Source organism: Macaca mulatta, chromosome 9, assembly GCF_049350105.2.
Source record: "Macaca mulatta isolate MMU2019108-1 chromosome 9, T2T-MMU8v2.0, whole genome shotgun sequence".
Taxonomy (NCBI): domain Eukaryota; kingdom Metazoa; phylum Chordata; class Mammalia; order Primates; family Cercopithecidae; genus Macaca; species Macaca mulatta.
In genome coordinates, this window is record NC_133414.1 from 108,724,679 (window position 1) to 108,739,938 (window position 15,260).

At 46.9% G+C, this 15,260-nt stretch overlaps 1 protein-coding gene across 4 annotated transcripts in view; it reads right to left on the reverse strand.

The window, feature by feature from the left end:
- The window catches only part of PIK3AP1 (phosphoinositide-3-kinase adaptor protein 1), a 127,288-nt gene extending 114,693 nt beyond the window's left edge, over positions 1-12,595 (reverse strand). Inside the window, exons 1-3 of one of the 4 annotated variants that reach the window (XM_028853388.2) lie at positions 12,056-12,595; positions 3,580-3,885; positions 1,890-2,306 (exon numbers count right to left, since the gene is read on the reverse strand). In XM_028853388.2, the coding sequence (XP_028709221.2) occupies positions 1,890-2,306; positions 3,580-3,592 (430 nt within the window). In that variant the 5' untranslated portion in view covers positions 3,593-3,885; positions 12,056-12,595. 4 annotated transcript variants of the gene reach the window in all.
- Between the last annotated feature and the right edge of the window lie 2,665 nt (positions 12,596-15,260).

Here is a 15,260-nt window from a genome sequence, read left to right on the forward strand (position 1 = left end):
TACATCCATGGTGGGTTCCGGGGGCTGGCCTGTGAGATCCTAATGGACTGTTGCAGTGACAAACTCATCCACAGAAACAACCAGCTGTGTCTTAGTTTTCTGTATGTTAGGGCAGATCACAATTCCTTCAAAGTAATGAAAGACAATCATGCAAAAATGAATTATATGCTTTTTCCATCATTGCCTTTCTAAAGTAATGATAAGCAAACCCTAGAAAAAGTACTAATCCTGGTCCCAGGATTTCAAGTGAGACATGTCTTACATTCACACCAGTGATTTATGTTACAAAATTAGATGGAATGTTACTTTGTTAAAAGATGTGGTCATATTCATTGGTTTAGAGTAGGCAATTCCAGGGACAAAAGCACCTAGGAAGTTACATTAGCTTTTTAAGGTCACTGAAAATTAGTAAATTCTTGATTTAGTTTATCAGATGGCATAGGGGTGGGTGAGACAAATTAATGCCCAAGTCACACCAGGGATAACTGAGGCACAGTTAAATCAGAGCCATAATTTTCCAGGCTTCTTTGCTGGCGTCAGGTATATAAGATCCTGGGTGGCAATAGAATAGAATATAAACGTATAGCCCACTCATAGCCCATAGTGAGGCAAAAATAGAAAACAAAAAGAGGCCGGGTGTGGTGGCTGATGCCTGTAATCCCAGCACTTTGGGAGGCTGAGGCAGGTGGATCACCTGAGATCAGGAGTTTGAGACAAGCCTGACCAACATGGTAAAATCTCATCTCTACTAAAAATACAAAAATTAGCCAGTGTGGTGGTGGGCACCTGTAATCCCAGCTACTCAGGAGGCTGAGAGAGGAGAATCACTTGAAATCGGGAGGTGGAGGTTGCAGTGAGCCGAGATCGCGCCACTGCACTCCATCCTGGGCGTCAGAGCAAGGCTCTGTCTCAAAAAAAAAAAAAAAAAAAAAAAAGCAAAAAGAGGAAGAAAAGCTGTGACATGTGTCCATCCCAGAGCACGTCTTCTGTTATTGTTAATCAGAGTGTGTGTCACACTTCCTGGGGCCACTGAAGTCACTAACCCTCACAGAAAGGATCGGAATTTTCCTACTCTAAAAGGAGAAACAGGGCAAAATATAGAAGCTAGGCTGATGGGAAATAGAGAAGAGGGTTATTTCTCTATAACCATGTTATCGAAAAAAAACAATGCCTTGGCCAGGCACGGTGGCTCATACCTGTAAGCCCAGCACTTTCAGAGGCTGAGGTGGGTGGATCATTTGATATCAGGAGTTCAAGATCAGCCTGACCAACATGATAAAACCCTGTCTCTACTATAAATACAAAAAAATTAGCCAGGCATGGTGGCACACACCTGTAATCCCAGCTACTCAGGAGGCTAAGGCAGGAGAATCGTTTGAACCTGGGAGGCAGAGGTTGCAGTCCGCTGAGATCGCACCATTGCACTCCAGCCTGGGTGACAGAGAGAGACTCAGTCTCAAAAAAAAAAAAAAAAAACTTTTTTGACAAAAATGTGAAGGTCGCATGATGATAAAATGGAAGTAACATGCAAGCAGGAGAGTGAGCAGTCTCATTCCTCACACCAACAGCAAACTAAGTCTCTGCCTCCCACCCCCACTACTTTCTAGGCTGGAACTCTGTCCTGTGTCTTCCAAGGTATAGAAAATTCTAGAAAGAAGGCTTTTGCCCTAGTACAGAAGACAAGGGACAGTGTCCTCTTCCTCTCCTGATAGTGCAGGAGACCTGTCCTGCCCCTACCCCACCCCAGGAATAGGCTGCTCTAAACCCATAAATATGACCAGGTCTCTTAACATACTGAGATCCTTGCTCATTTTGGAATATAAACTTACACCTAGCACCTGGATTAATAAGTCTTCTAGGGCTTGCTTATCTTTAGAAGAAAAGCTTACCTTCGGAAATGGCTTTTTTCACAGCTGCCACGTAGGTCTCTGGCTCATCGTCACAGGTGAGCTCCTGCCAGTGGGCCCAATCTGGAAAGAAGTCTAGGAACTCCTCGCTGTCCCGCACGCCGCAGAGCAGCCTGACCACGCGGTGCGGAGGATGGAAGGCTCTCTGCAGCAGGGGCAGCAAGGCCGGCTGGTGGAAGTGCTGCACCAGCTCCGCGGACAGCAGCACCACGACACAGCGGGTGCTGAGGAAAAGGCTTAGGTCCTCTGCCGAGAAGGAGGCCTCGGGGCCCAGCCTGTGAGTCAGTATCTTCTGGCTGCAGACTTGCCGACTGGACAGGAACAGGGTCTGCAGATACTGGCACCATTCCTCGGCATCCGGGCTGTAGATGATGAGGATGTCGCACCCTCTGGGCACCCCTGAGCAAGAATGAGGCACAGAAGCATGTTAGCACACCTGCCCTTCTAGGTGGCTCCCCAGAACCTGCAAAGGTAGAGCATCCAGACGCCAGGTCTGGCACCCACAATCTGTCATGGTGTGCCTCCAGCACACCAGCACACCTCACTCACTCATTTCTTTCCCCATTTACAGTCTGTGTTCCAATCATACCAGACTCCTTGTCTTAGACCAAACATACCACACTGTTTTATCTATTTCTTATTTATTTATTTAGAGACTGAGTCTTGCTCTATCACCCAGGCTGGAATGCAGTGGCCCAATCTCAGCTCACTGCAACCTCTGCCTCCCGGGTTCAAGTGATTCTCCTGCCTCATCCTCCCAAGTAACTGGGATTACAGGTGCCCACCACCACTCCAGGCTAATTTTTGTATTTTTAGTAGAGATGGGGTTTCACTATGCTGGCCAGGCTTGTCTTGAACTTCTGACCTCAAGTGATCCACACATCCCCGCCTCCCAAAGTGCTGGGATTATACGCGTGAGCCACCAGGCCCGACCCCATACTGTTTTAGATCCTTGCACGAGTTATTGCTTCTGCCTGGCATGCACTTTCCCCCTACACCTAATGCAGTATGAGATTATAACAATAACAATAATAATAAATAATAATAACCCCAACAGCAAGCACTTATATAGAGGTTACTCTGTTCCAGGCACTCTTCCAAGCACATTGCCTACTAAACTCATTACATCTTCACAGCAACTTTAGAAGGTAGGTTATTATTGGTCCATTCTTTAAAAAAAATGAGAAACCTGAGGTGTGGCAGGTTAAGTAACTTGCCCAAGATTCACAGTGGCCAAGCAAGGATTTGAGTTAAATTAGATATTTCACATAAACTGCTAAGCATAGTGCTTGTCATGTAGAAAACCCTCAGGAATTGGTAGCTGGTGTCATTATCCTCACATGAATATAAATAATGTATAATATTAAAGTGCACGGTAGTTGTGGTTGAATTAATGCTGTGACCTCCACAATACAATCTGCAAGGTGTCCCTAATCACACCTGGCCCATAACATAGGCTTTCTTCCTCTAACAAAGCATAAATGCCAAAAAGAGAGTCAAAAAGGGCTCTCAGGAATCACTTGGCCCAAACTCCTCGTTTACAGATGAAAGAAACACTTCATCTAGGAAGGTTAAGGGACTTGCTCAACTTCACACTCTAGATTATTGGCAGAGCCAGAACTGATGCTCAGGTTGTTCCCTGGTTCCCCGTCCAGCCTCCTTCCCAACTCACCTGCACCACCCATCAGGAACTATGCCAAGAATCTTACGAGTAATAAGTCATAGCTTCCAATTACCAAAGTTCAAAGAAGCTTGGCTCTTAACATAACTGTTACCACTGTTTTGGCTCATCATCTCTCCATGAATTCAACAAACTGTTCTGTGCGTGGTTTGGAAGAGGTGAGCATAAACTGTCCATACGACACAACAGGGAACTCAGAGAAGGAAGCTGGTCACATTTTATGAAGGTTGGGAACCATCTAAGTTGTAGACTAAAACAATTAAACGCTAGGCCTGGGCCGCATTTCGTTGATGTTTCCTGTTGAAAAGGACAAAGGCAGGACTTAGGCAAGACCTTAAGGCTCTGAAAAGATCATAGGATGAATCCTCTTTCCTGCCCCCATCCAACCCACCACTATATTCAAACCAAAAAGCAACATGTACAATGCAAGCCCAACATAGTTCTGATTTCCCCCAGGATGATATTACCAAATTTTGAAAAATAGCAAATAAAACGAATGTTTGCAGTTTCATTCTTTTTTCAGCCCCCCTGGTTTTCTGGAGCCCTACTCCAGTGCTAATATAGAGCCCAGTAGCCTTCTCAGCAGGAGCAAGCTGATCAACCTGAGAGTATTTTTGAAGGGAAGGTGTACAAATCTTTTAAAAAGTCAATCTTAGACAAACAGTGTGGAACTGGAGAAAACCAGTCAGCAATTCTGATGATGACCTGGACATTCGTGGTTCTACAGAGAACTCAATTGTGATCACAGTCTGTTCCCTCAATTGTGAATATAATGGTCATTTTCAGGAATGCTTACCCTGATTCCAAAGCTTATACAGATTAAGGACAAAAATTTAATGCACCAGTGCTGCAGCCTTCCATAAAAATAAATAAATAAATAAATAAATAAATAAAAATATTTGCTGTTTGGATCTTTTTTTTTCTGTGTAGAATATTTCTTTACATCTCAATGGAAAAATAATTTCAAGACTATAGAAGGTATAACATTGGCAAAGCTACATAACTATACAGTTGACACTGAGAAGCAGAGTTAAAGTATCAGAACATTTTTACCTTATTTCTGTCCTTCCTTCGTATGTGGCTGGTTTATCTTAAGAGGCAAACGTTCTTCTAAGTGTGAAGTGTTACTGCAGATGTGTGTGCATGGGCACGAGCCATCAGGTAGGAAACATGCAAGACTTTACACTTCATTATAATATTAAGGATGCAATGCTAGTGATGCTGTGCAAGGAGCCTGGGGCATTTTGTAAAAATGCAAAAGTGAAAAAGGGTGGCCACCAGCTTCCTCCACATACATACGCGTATCAAGTCAACAATTTGTGTAATAGACAGAAGGAGAATAAAATCTCAGGAAGGGATGGTTGTGGTCCCATATACTAGTGATGAAGAAACCATAAGTAGTGTTTTCAATAGGGTTGGCAAGTGATGGCAAAATGAAGAAGAGAGAAGAAAAAAATTTCCTAAGCACAAGTAGAACCCTTAAGAAGGCAGCTTGGGGCCAGGCTCAGTGGCTCATGACTAATCCAATCACTTTGGGAGGCCAGGGCGGGTAGGTTGCTTGAGCTCAGGAGTTTGAGACCAGCCTGGGCAACATGGTGAAACCCTGTCTCTACAAGAAATGCAAAAATTAGCCAGGCATGGTGGTGTGCTCCTATAGTCCCAGCTACTCAGGAGACTGAGGTAGGAGGATTGCTTGAGCCTCAGAGGCAGCTTGGGTTTGGGGTACTGACTGACTTAGTAGAAAAGCAACAACTTTACACTGTTCTAAAGACCACATGGCCATGAGTGATTACTCCAATTTTATGAGAAGAATTTAGTGACCCAAAAGTAAGTGAACATTTTTTAAATAACAAACTCTAGGGCCACTGAGGGAATGGGTAATCATTTCCCCCTGGATCCTACCTCCCCAGTTAACAGTAGATCCTGCTCCTCTGTTAACAGCACATCATAATACTTGCTGTTTATTAAAGACTCCAAGTCAAGGGCTGGCCACGGTGGCTCACACCTGTAATCCCAGCACTTTGGGAGGCCGAGGCAGGCAGATCACCTGAGGTTGGGAGTTTGAGACCAGCCTGACCAATATGATGAAACCCCATCTCTACTGAAAATACAAAAATTAGCTAAGCATGGTGGCATGTGCCTGTAATTCCAGCTACTAGGGAAGCTGAGACAGAAGAATCGCTTGAACCCGGGAGGCGGAGGTTGCAGTGAGCCGAGATCGTGCCATTGCACTCCAGCCTGGGTAACAAGAGTGAAACTCCATCTCAAAAAAAAAGAAAAAAAGACTCTAAGTCATCAAGAAAAGCTTAAATTGCGATTCAGCTCTGTTTCCTGAGCACTGACCATGTGTTAGTCACTCTGCTAAGCATCTCATGTACATTCTCTCATTTAATCCTCAGAACAATCCACAAAGTATATGTTATCAAAAAGCCCCATTTTACAGACACAGACATTAAAACTCGTTGAAGATTTGCTGCTACTGCTGCCCAAGCACACACAGTTAGTGCCAGAGCAGGGATCTGACTCCAAAGTCCATGCTCTTAATCTCTAACTTGCACCCAATTTAAAAAGTCAAGGAAATACAGAATATAGTTTAAGAAATACAGTTAATAAAACACATCTAGTGCCATGGGTTTCTCATACCATTCTCCAACAAAAGGATTCAGGATTCCTTAGAGAAATGATGGATTCTAAGAATGAGTCTAGGATTAAATATTTCCTGGGGCAGGAAATAGTCAATATGAGCCTGGAGCATCTTGTAGCGCCAGAAAGTAACAACTGCTCAAACAAAAATTCAATGACAGGCATACGTCAAAGGAACACATGAGTCAACTCAAAGCGCCCAGTGGCAAAAGCTGGAACCATTTGAGCAACAAAATAAATAAAATAATATTGAATTATAACCCAAAGCATAAAAGAAATATACAGGAGTCCATACTGACATGAAATAAATAATTGAATAAATACATTGGGGAAAACAGACAAATCTCCCATGCATAACAATTGTGAATAACTTATGTAGATAACTCCACCCTCAAGAAGGTAGAGTGTAACTCCTTACACCGAGAACTTATTGTGGGCTGTGTCGAGTGAGTTCTTTCCAAACAGCACAGTGTGGAAAAGGAGAAAAAAAAAAAAAAAAAGTAAATTTACAATAGAGAAACCCAGTGATCAAGGTCAGCATCGACAGTCACAGATCATGTTGAGAGTGTGTGCCCTGCATACCATGGGCTGAGACTGGCACTTCACCTCTGTGTGCTTCCTCCCCGAAAGCCAGCACCCCGGTCTAATTATGGGAAAAAATATCAGACAAATCCCGACTGAGGGCCGTTCTACAAAATAACTGACCAGTACTCCTCAAGACTGTCAAAGTCATCAAAAACAAGGAAAATCAGAGAAAATCACAGCCTTGAAAGGCCTAAGGAGACACGCCTACTAAATATAACATAGTACCTGAGATGGGCTCCTGGAACAGAAGGACATTACATAAAAACTAAGGAAATCTGAGGAAAGTCTGAACTTTTAATTATTAATAATTTATCAATATCAGTTAATTAATTGTCACAAATACCACACTAATGTAAGATGTCAATAATAGGTGAAACTGGATGAGAAGTCTCTGTACTATCTCTGTAGTTTTTCTGGAAATCTAAAACTGTTCTATAATAAAATTTTATTTAAAAGTATAATTGAGGCCGGGCACAGTGGCTCACACTGTAATCCCAGCACTTCGGGAGGCTAAGGCAGGCGGATCACAAGGTCAGGAGATCGAGACCATCCTGGCTAACACGGTGAAACCCCGTCTCTACTAAAAATACAAAAAATTAGCCAGGTGTGGTGGCGGGCACCTGTAGTCCCAGCTACTCAGGAGGCTGAGGCAGGAGAATGGCATGAACCTGGGAGGCAGAGCTTGCAGTGAGCTGAGATCTCGCCACTGCACTCCAGCCTGGGTGACAGAGCAAGAATCCATCTCAAAAATAAATAAATAAGTACAATTAAAATAAAAAACACTTAAATCTCCTATATTTAAAAACAAACAAACAAGCAGAACAGTTATTCGAAATGTCTCATTCCTGGCCAGGAACAGTGGCTCACAACTGTAATCCCAGCACTTTGGGAGGTCAATGCAGGTGGATCACTTGACATCAGGAGTTCGAGGCCAGTCTGGCCAACATTGTGAAACCCCATCTCTACAAAAAAAAATACAAAAATAAGCCAGGCCTGGTGGCACGCACCTGTAGTCCCAGCTACCCAGGAGGCTGAGGCATGAGAATTATTTGAACCTGGGAAGTGGAGGTTGCAGTAAGCCCAGATCATACCACTGCGCTCCAGCCTGGATGACAGAGTGAGACCCTGTCTCATTAAAAAATAAATAAATAAATAAATGCACAATGTCTCGTTCCTAGGGTTCTAGTGTTAAATTCAATTCCCTTTGAGCGAAAGTATTTGAGGAGAAATTTATTACTGCCTCAGACTCGTTAACATTACAACATATTTGGTCACTAACTTGTGTGACTTAGACCAATTACTAAGTCTAGGCAAATTTGCCTTGATGTAAACGAGGACAATGAAATCTATCACCTTCCTGAATATTGCTGTGCTGGGAAACTGAAAGACGGGGAAGTTTTTAAAAAGTCCAAAGTGAAAGTTCCAGTCCCTTTCTGATGTGCTGGGTAACAATACAGGACTAAATGCTTTGTCAGCAACTCTGCCTTATATGGGGGAAACTCCTTTCTTCAGCAATAATCCTTTTCCTTTAACCGTAAGTCGTTTTTCCACTTGTCCCCAATCACATTTCTCTTTTTTTTTTTCTGTTTGTTCATTTGTTAAGAGAAATGAAACACACGAGCCAACAAGGAGTCCACAAGTCTAGACAGAAATGAGGAAAGGTCTTTCTTTGTCCTTGTAAAACATAAAGAACAGGTTTGGCTATAGAAGGAGAAAGAAATGGATCACAGCAGAGGAAGGGGAGGCTGTAGCAGCAGGGAGTCCACAGGGTAAAAAGCTGGGGCAGAAAGAGGTGGCTTTGCAGGACTCAGAGCCCAATGGAGGGCCGAGCGTGGTGGCTCACAACTGTAATCCCGGCACTTTGGGAGGCCGACGCGGGCAGATCACTTGAGGTCAGGAGTTCAAGACCAGCCTGGCCAACATGGTGAAACCCTGTCTCTACTAAAAATGCAAAACTTAGCCAGGCATGGTGGCGGACACCTGTAATTCCAGCTACTCGGGAGGCTGAGGCACAAGAATCACTTGAACCTGGAAGGCAGAGTTTGCAGTAAGCCAAGGTCGTGTCACTGCACTCCAGCCTGGGTGACAGAGTGAGACTCCGTCTCAAAAAAAAAAAAGAACTCACTGGAGAGAAGTGCAGACAGGAAGTACCAGAGAGCTTCTCAAACCACTCAGCCCAGACCACTTCTTCAGCCTGCAGGTGACTCTGGCACCCCATTCATCCATCCTGAAGCCCTGTGTTTGAATCTGAACACCGTATTTGAAGAGGGATGAGAGATAGGGAAGGTGACCAGGATAAGGAGAGATGTGGTCAATCATATCAGGAGCTTCCCACCCCACAAGGTGTTCAAATTCAGCTACTGGCAAGAGTACTGAGAGGCCTCAAGGATCACGTGGAAGTTAAGATCACAAAAGGGTTAAAAGTCCCTTCAAGCTCCATGGTCCTGTAAGTCCAGGAATAGTAGAAGGACCTAGACAGAAGAGGAGCCTTGGAGAGAGGGGGCAAGAGATGGTATGAGAACTGACACACAGAGGAGAGGGTCCTAGTCTTTCTTCACCCAGTCACAGACTTGGCCACTTGGGAAAGTCACCCATGGATCCTCTCTCTTTCCTCTCCCTCACGTGTAAATACACAAGATGCCATCAGGGGCCTAGAGAATCTTGTGGAATAAGCTGAGTCTATTTCATTTTATCTTCCTACCCAAGGTACTTTCAAAGACAGGGAGCCTAGATTCTCCTGGATTTCAACAAGCAAATACATCTTTCAGAAAATAATATAGACTAATGCTTCCCCTTCAGTGGAAGGGAATTTAAAAAGACCAGAGAATTAGGCCGTGAAAAGGAACGAAGTACTGATATAAGCTACAGTGGGATGAACTTTGAAAATATTATGCTGCGCAAAGGAAGCCAGTCACCAAAGACCATATACTATGTGATTCCATTCATATAAAAAGCCCAGCGTAGGGAAATCTATAGAGGCAAAGTAGATCTTAGGGCTGGGACAGGAGAGGAGAATAAAAGGGTGATAGCTAAAGCATACAAGGTTTCTTTTTGAGGTGATGAAAATGTCCTAAAATTGACTGTGGTAATGGCTACATATATCTGTAAAGATACTAAAAACCACTGAATTGTATGCTTTAAATGGATGAATTGTATGGCATGTGAATTATGTCACAATAAAGCTGCTTTTTAAAAAAAGAACATACAGAAGAGTGGGGATGACTCCAAAGCCCACAGCATCTTGGCGAGAGGCATTGCTCTCACCACTATGACCTGCCCCCATGGGTCCCTGTACTTCCAGACCTCAGGGAACCCGAGCGACTCCAGAGAGCCAACTATCAATTGCAGCACCTGGAGTGGTGTCTCGCCACAGAAGATGCAGACAGCAAGACAGTTTGACAGCTCTAACCATTACGGACACCTGAAGAAGCTGCTACAGAGCCCATAAATAGCCCCAGGTTTGCCCACCGGACTACGGTCCCCCTCTGAACTGGAGCTTGCCTTCCTAGCCCCGTCAGCTGTGCCCACTGGAGAGATGTACACAGGACGCTGGACAAGAGGAAAAGAGAGGCCATTTTCTCAGCCTCTTCCGCCCAAAGGCCCTCCCAGTTTGCGGTTTCCTGGACTCAGCAGCCCAGGGCCTGTCCCCGACCATGGAAGGAGGAGGTGGCTTCACTGGTTTATGCTCAGGCCTCATCTCCCTTTCCCCAACAGCCCACCTACCCCAGCCACGCTGGCCTGCTGCCTTTCCTTTACCACACCACATACACTCATTGCTTGGAGCACTCTTGCCCAAACAGCCTCCTCCCTCTCCTCTTTCAAAGCTTGGCTCAAATGTCCCTTTCTCCACCCTGGCCACCTCATTTGAAATTCTAACCCCAATCTCCCTCACCCTTCTTTATTGTTTTCCCATAGCACATGTCATACCAGAGACTTTCCTTATTAAGTGTATATTACCTGCTATTTCTAGGCCTCCTTATTCACAGTACAGCTTCTTTTAGCCTCCAGAGCCCAACTGGAGAACCAGGAGGCTGTGATGAACTACCTTCCCATCCCCTTTAGATAATGAGCCTGTAGTACCAAATCTAACAGAACCATCACACCCTGGCCTTTTCTACCCCTGCTTCCAAAGCACCGTTACCACATCCTCAGAGGATCTGGGGAGAGCTGGCTCTTCATTCCAGCGTTTGCTCACCTCCTGTAAGAACAGTGCCTTCTCCTGGCCACCTAGTCTCTTTTTCAAGGGGCACCTGCAACCTGTTTTCACATGTTATCCCTACTAAAACATCATAAAGTGGGCTGGGAAAAGAAAAGTAAACCCATTTGTAAACACCGTTAACTCTACCTCTTCTCATCTAGTAATTCCTTGTTTACTTATTGCTTTCCTCTACAGGACCATAAACTCCTGGAGAGCAGAGACTAGGTGTGTCCTGCCCACCATGGAGAACATATTAGATGCACAGTATCCATTGGAGTGCAATAGTAAGGACTCATTAACTGTCTCTGTTATCATCATTATGTGGTTTTTCTGGATCTCCGTGAGTGAGCAACTTGCCAAGTGTGTACACCCATGAACCAGAAGGCAACCCAAGACCAGCCAGAAAAGACGCCTGGTACCCTTTGATGAGTGTGACCACCAACTCTTCCCATTCCCCAAAGTTCTGCAAAGGATGTAGGAAAAGTAAAGTTCAAGGAATAGTGTTACTAGATCCCTAGCAAAGTTCTAGAACCAAAACACAAAGCCTGGGAGGGGTGGAGGAACAGGGCTTGGGAAGCTGTCCCAAGGGCCCCCGGCTGATCTCTCCGCACCACCTAGGACTGCCTGAGCGCCCCCTGTGGGTCCACGGAGCCCAGGAGACGCGTTTGGCCGCGTAGACCGTCCACACTGCCCGCACTCTGCTTCTCTCAACTCGCCTCTCGCTTCAGAGTCGAGGGACAGGGGAAGAGACGCTCAGACACTCCGAGGGCCAGAGGTGAGGGAAGCGAAGGAGACTCTGAAGAAGTGGGAGGGAGTCGGGACAGGCAGGGGCTGAAGACAATCACGCAACAGGCTGGGGCGGGAAACATGGGAAAGTTAAAGTGGGAAGTTTGCGACAGGGAACAGAGAAAAGAGCAGAAAAAGGGCAAGATCCCCGCACTGAGGACGCAAACAGAAGCGAGCAGGGGAACGCGCCCCAAGGGGTGCGGGGGGCGAGAGAGGGCCCAAGGGCCTGGGGACCCGCGGCGCCTGCCTACCCACCTGAGATTGCCATGCCGCGAGGCGCCGCTCACATCCCTGGCTCGCTGCGTGCCCGGAGCCGGGGCCGGGACTGGCGGCGTCCTGGCTCGGGCTGGAGGGACGCCGGGCTCAGCGCAGGACCGGTCGCCGCTCTGGCGCTTCCTCCCGCCAGGCAGCCCGGCCTCGCCACGAGGGCGTGTCCACAGAGTCCGCCCCGCCTGCGGGACTCGGCCCGCGGCACCTGCACCCGTGGCCGTTGGGGAGGGGAAGTGAGAACCCCACGCCGGCCGCGGGTCAGCTCCCCCCACGGCCCCCTGCTCAGGGGCAGCGAGGAGGCGGGGGCTTCGCGCCACGTGCGCCCCACTCCTCGGGAAACCAGCCCTGATCTGCCACCAAAGGGCAGCCCGAGGTGGAGGGGCTGTGGGGAGGGAGCAGAGGGGGAGAGTGTGGGGCTGCCAGGCCTCTGGGAGACAGGGCGGGTGTGTGTGTGTGAGCACCAGCTGTCCAGGCCACCTCCGCATCCCCTGGGGCTTTGTCCCTAAGCCCCTGCTGCCCCAGCAGGAAAGAGGAGGGGCCAGGAAGGGGAACAGGAGGAGGGCTGGGCACCTGGCCCTGGGTGCTTAAACGTTGCCCTTGAGTGCCCTCCTGTGACCTTTCTGCAATTCCTTGGATCTGGTCTCCTGGTGGCACATGAACATTAATTATAATCTCACATGATAAATATCTAGTAGAGTTTCTTTGCCATTCATTTCCTGTGTTGCTCTCTGATGGGCGCTGCGTTTAGCACCTTACACATATTATCACATTGCATCCTCACAGCAAACTTCTGAGGTAGCACCTATCACTGTCTTTACATTAGAGACGAAGAAACAAGCCAAATACCTTGCTCAGGCTTCCACAGAGAATAAAAGCTCCCGGAGATTCAGTACCAAGCCAGTCTGCTTCCAGAGCTAGAGCTCTTGCTTAATCCTTACCTTCACCTGCCCTCTTCTTGGACTCCTCCCTTTGCCTGCTGCTGAAATTCACCTGAATAGCACATCCCCTTGGAGTTCTCAACAATTCAGGGGCCAGAGGACCGACCCAGAGAGCAGAGATGAGGGAAGGTTAGGGCTCAAGTCTAGGTGGAAATAAATGAAATGAATTTAAGAATGGGAATATCAGGATGAGGCCGTGCATTCATTTTCTACTGTTGCCTTAATAAATTACTACAAATTTAGTGGCTTAAAACAACACCAACTTATTATTTTACAGTTCTGTAGCTCAGAAGTGTGACAGGAGTCTCCATGGGCTAAAGTCAAGGTGGTGGCTGGGCTGGGTTTCTTTCTGCCAAATAGAAGGGAATCCATTTCCTTGGCTCTTTCAGCTTCTAGAAGCCATCCACATTCCTTGGCTCATGGCCCCCATGTTCTATCTTCAAAGCCAGATGGCCTCGCTTCTGTCATCATATCCCTTGCTCTGACTCTCTTCTGTCTCCCTCTTCCAGTTTTAAGGACCCTAGTGATTGCCTTGGGCCCTCCTGGATAAGTCAGGAAAATCTCCTATCTGGAGAACCTTGCCTAAACAGTGGTCTTCCTGACTCCACCCTCTTCCTTCTCTCCCCAAAGCCTCTCTCGCTCTTCACAAGTCTCTGGGCCTGGCCAGTTTGTGTTCTTTGTCAGAGACATTTTTACTGAGGGTGCATCTGTCTATTCAAGGTCAACACCCCTAATGTCCCCACTGTTCAAACACATGTTCCTCCCTTCCAGCTCCGGATGTTAGGGAGAGAGGGCCCTTTCCTTCCTCCTAACCAAGTGCGTCTGGACAACTTTTAACCTAAAGGATGTTTCTAACTTGTTGAACTATTAGAAGCCACCTGCTTGTTGCAGGTAAGGTTTTGGGTGCTAGGTCAGCTATCCAAACTCTGCTCCCACTCCTGGCTAGCACTGACTACTGGAATTGGGGCGAGAAAAGGACTCAGAGGACAACAGTCCCTTGGTGAGAGGACATGACTAGTCCCTGACTCTGGCAATTTCACTCAACAAATTTCTTTGTGTAGCAGGTGGAGCCAGATTGGGGGAAGTAGTGTCTGTTTGGTTTTGCACCTCTGTGTGGCAGGTTTTGCAGAATGGGAGTGGCAGGAGGAGAGTAGCTGCCCCTCTGGAAGACCCTGCACCCTCACCGTGCACTGGCTCTCCTGAGCAGGCTCTGCACTCAGTCCCTGCAACGCTGGGTGGTAGGTGAATTGGCTTGAGGAAGAATGGAGAACCCGAACTTGGCTGCTGCCCTACAGTTCTGTTTGGCCTGGCAAAAGGGAAAGGCTGGAGAGGTAAACATGTGTCATCCTAAGCAGTGGGGGCCTGAGGGCAGGGCGGCAGAAATCCCTGCTTCTTACATCTTCAAGGTGTTATTTCATAGTCTCTCAGACCTGGGGATCAAAGCCTTTTCCCTGGTTAGCAAAACCTCCCTTACTAGGACAAAATGTGAAGGTGGAGGCATGTGTCACCATAGATGCTCATGATCCACCTTAATGGATCATGAGGAAGTGGAGTACCATCATGGAGGTACTTTCATGGAGTACCTTCCTATGTGGAAGGTACTAAGAGTATACACATTTTACAGAAAAGAAGCTAAATAGGCTGGGTGCAGTGGCTCACGCGTGTAATCCCAGCACTTTGGGAGGTTGAGACAGGTGGATCACAAGGTCAGGAGTTCGAGACCAGCCTGGCCAATATGGTGAAACCCCGTTTCTACTAAAAATACAAAATTTAGCTGGGTATGGTGGCGCACACCCGTAGTCCCAGCTGCTCAGGAGGCTGAGGCAGGAGAATAGCTTGAACCCAGGAGGCGGAGGTTACAGTGAGCCAAGATTGTGCCACTGCACTGCACTGCAGCCTGGGCAACAGAGCAAGACTTTGTCTGAAGGAGAAGGAGGAGGAGGAGGAGGAGGAGGAGGAGGAGGAGGAGAAGGAGAAGGAGAAGGAGAAGGAGAAGGAGAAGGAGAAGGAGAAGGAGAAGAAGAAGAAGTAGTTAAATAACTTTTGCCCAAGGGCACACAGCTAGTAATTTGCAGTGCTGAGTTTTGAACCCACACAGTCTGGCTTCGGAGCCCATGCTTCTGCCAGCAGATTAGGTGGTAAATGCTTGAAGCAGACCCTGCTATGACCTAAGGGCCCCACAAGTCACCACTAGCCTTTGTTGGCATCACCTCACATTGCAGGCAGACAGCAGCTCTCTGTCACCTGTGAGT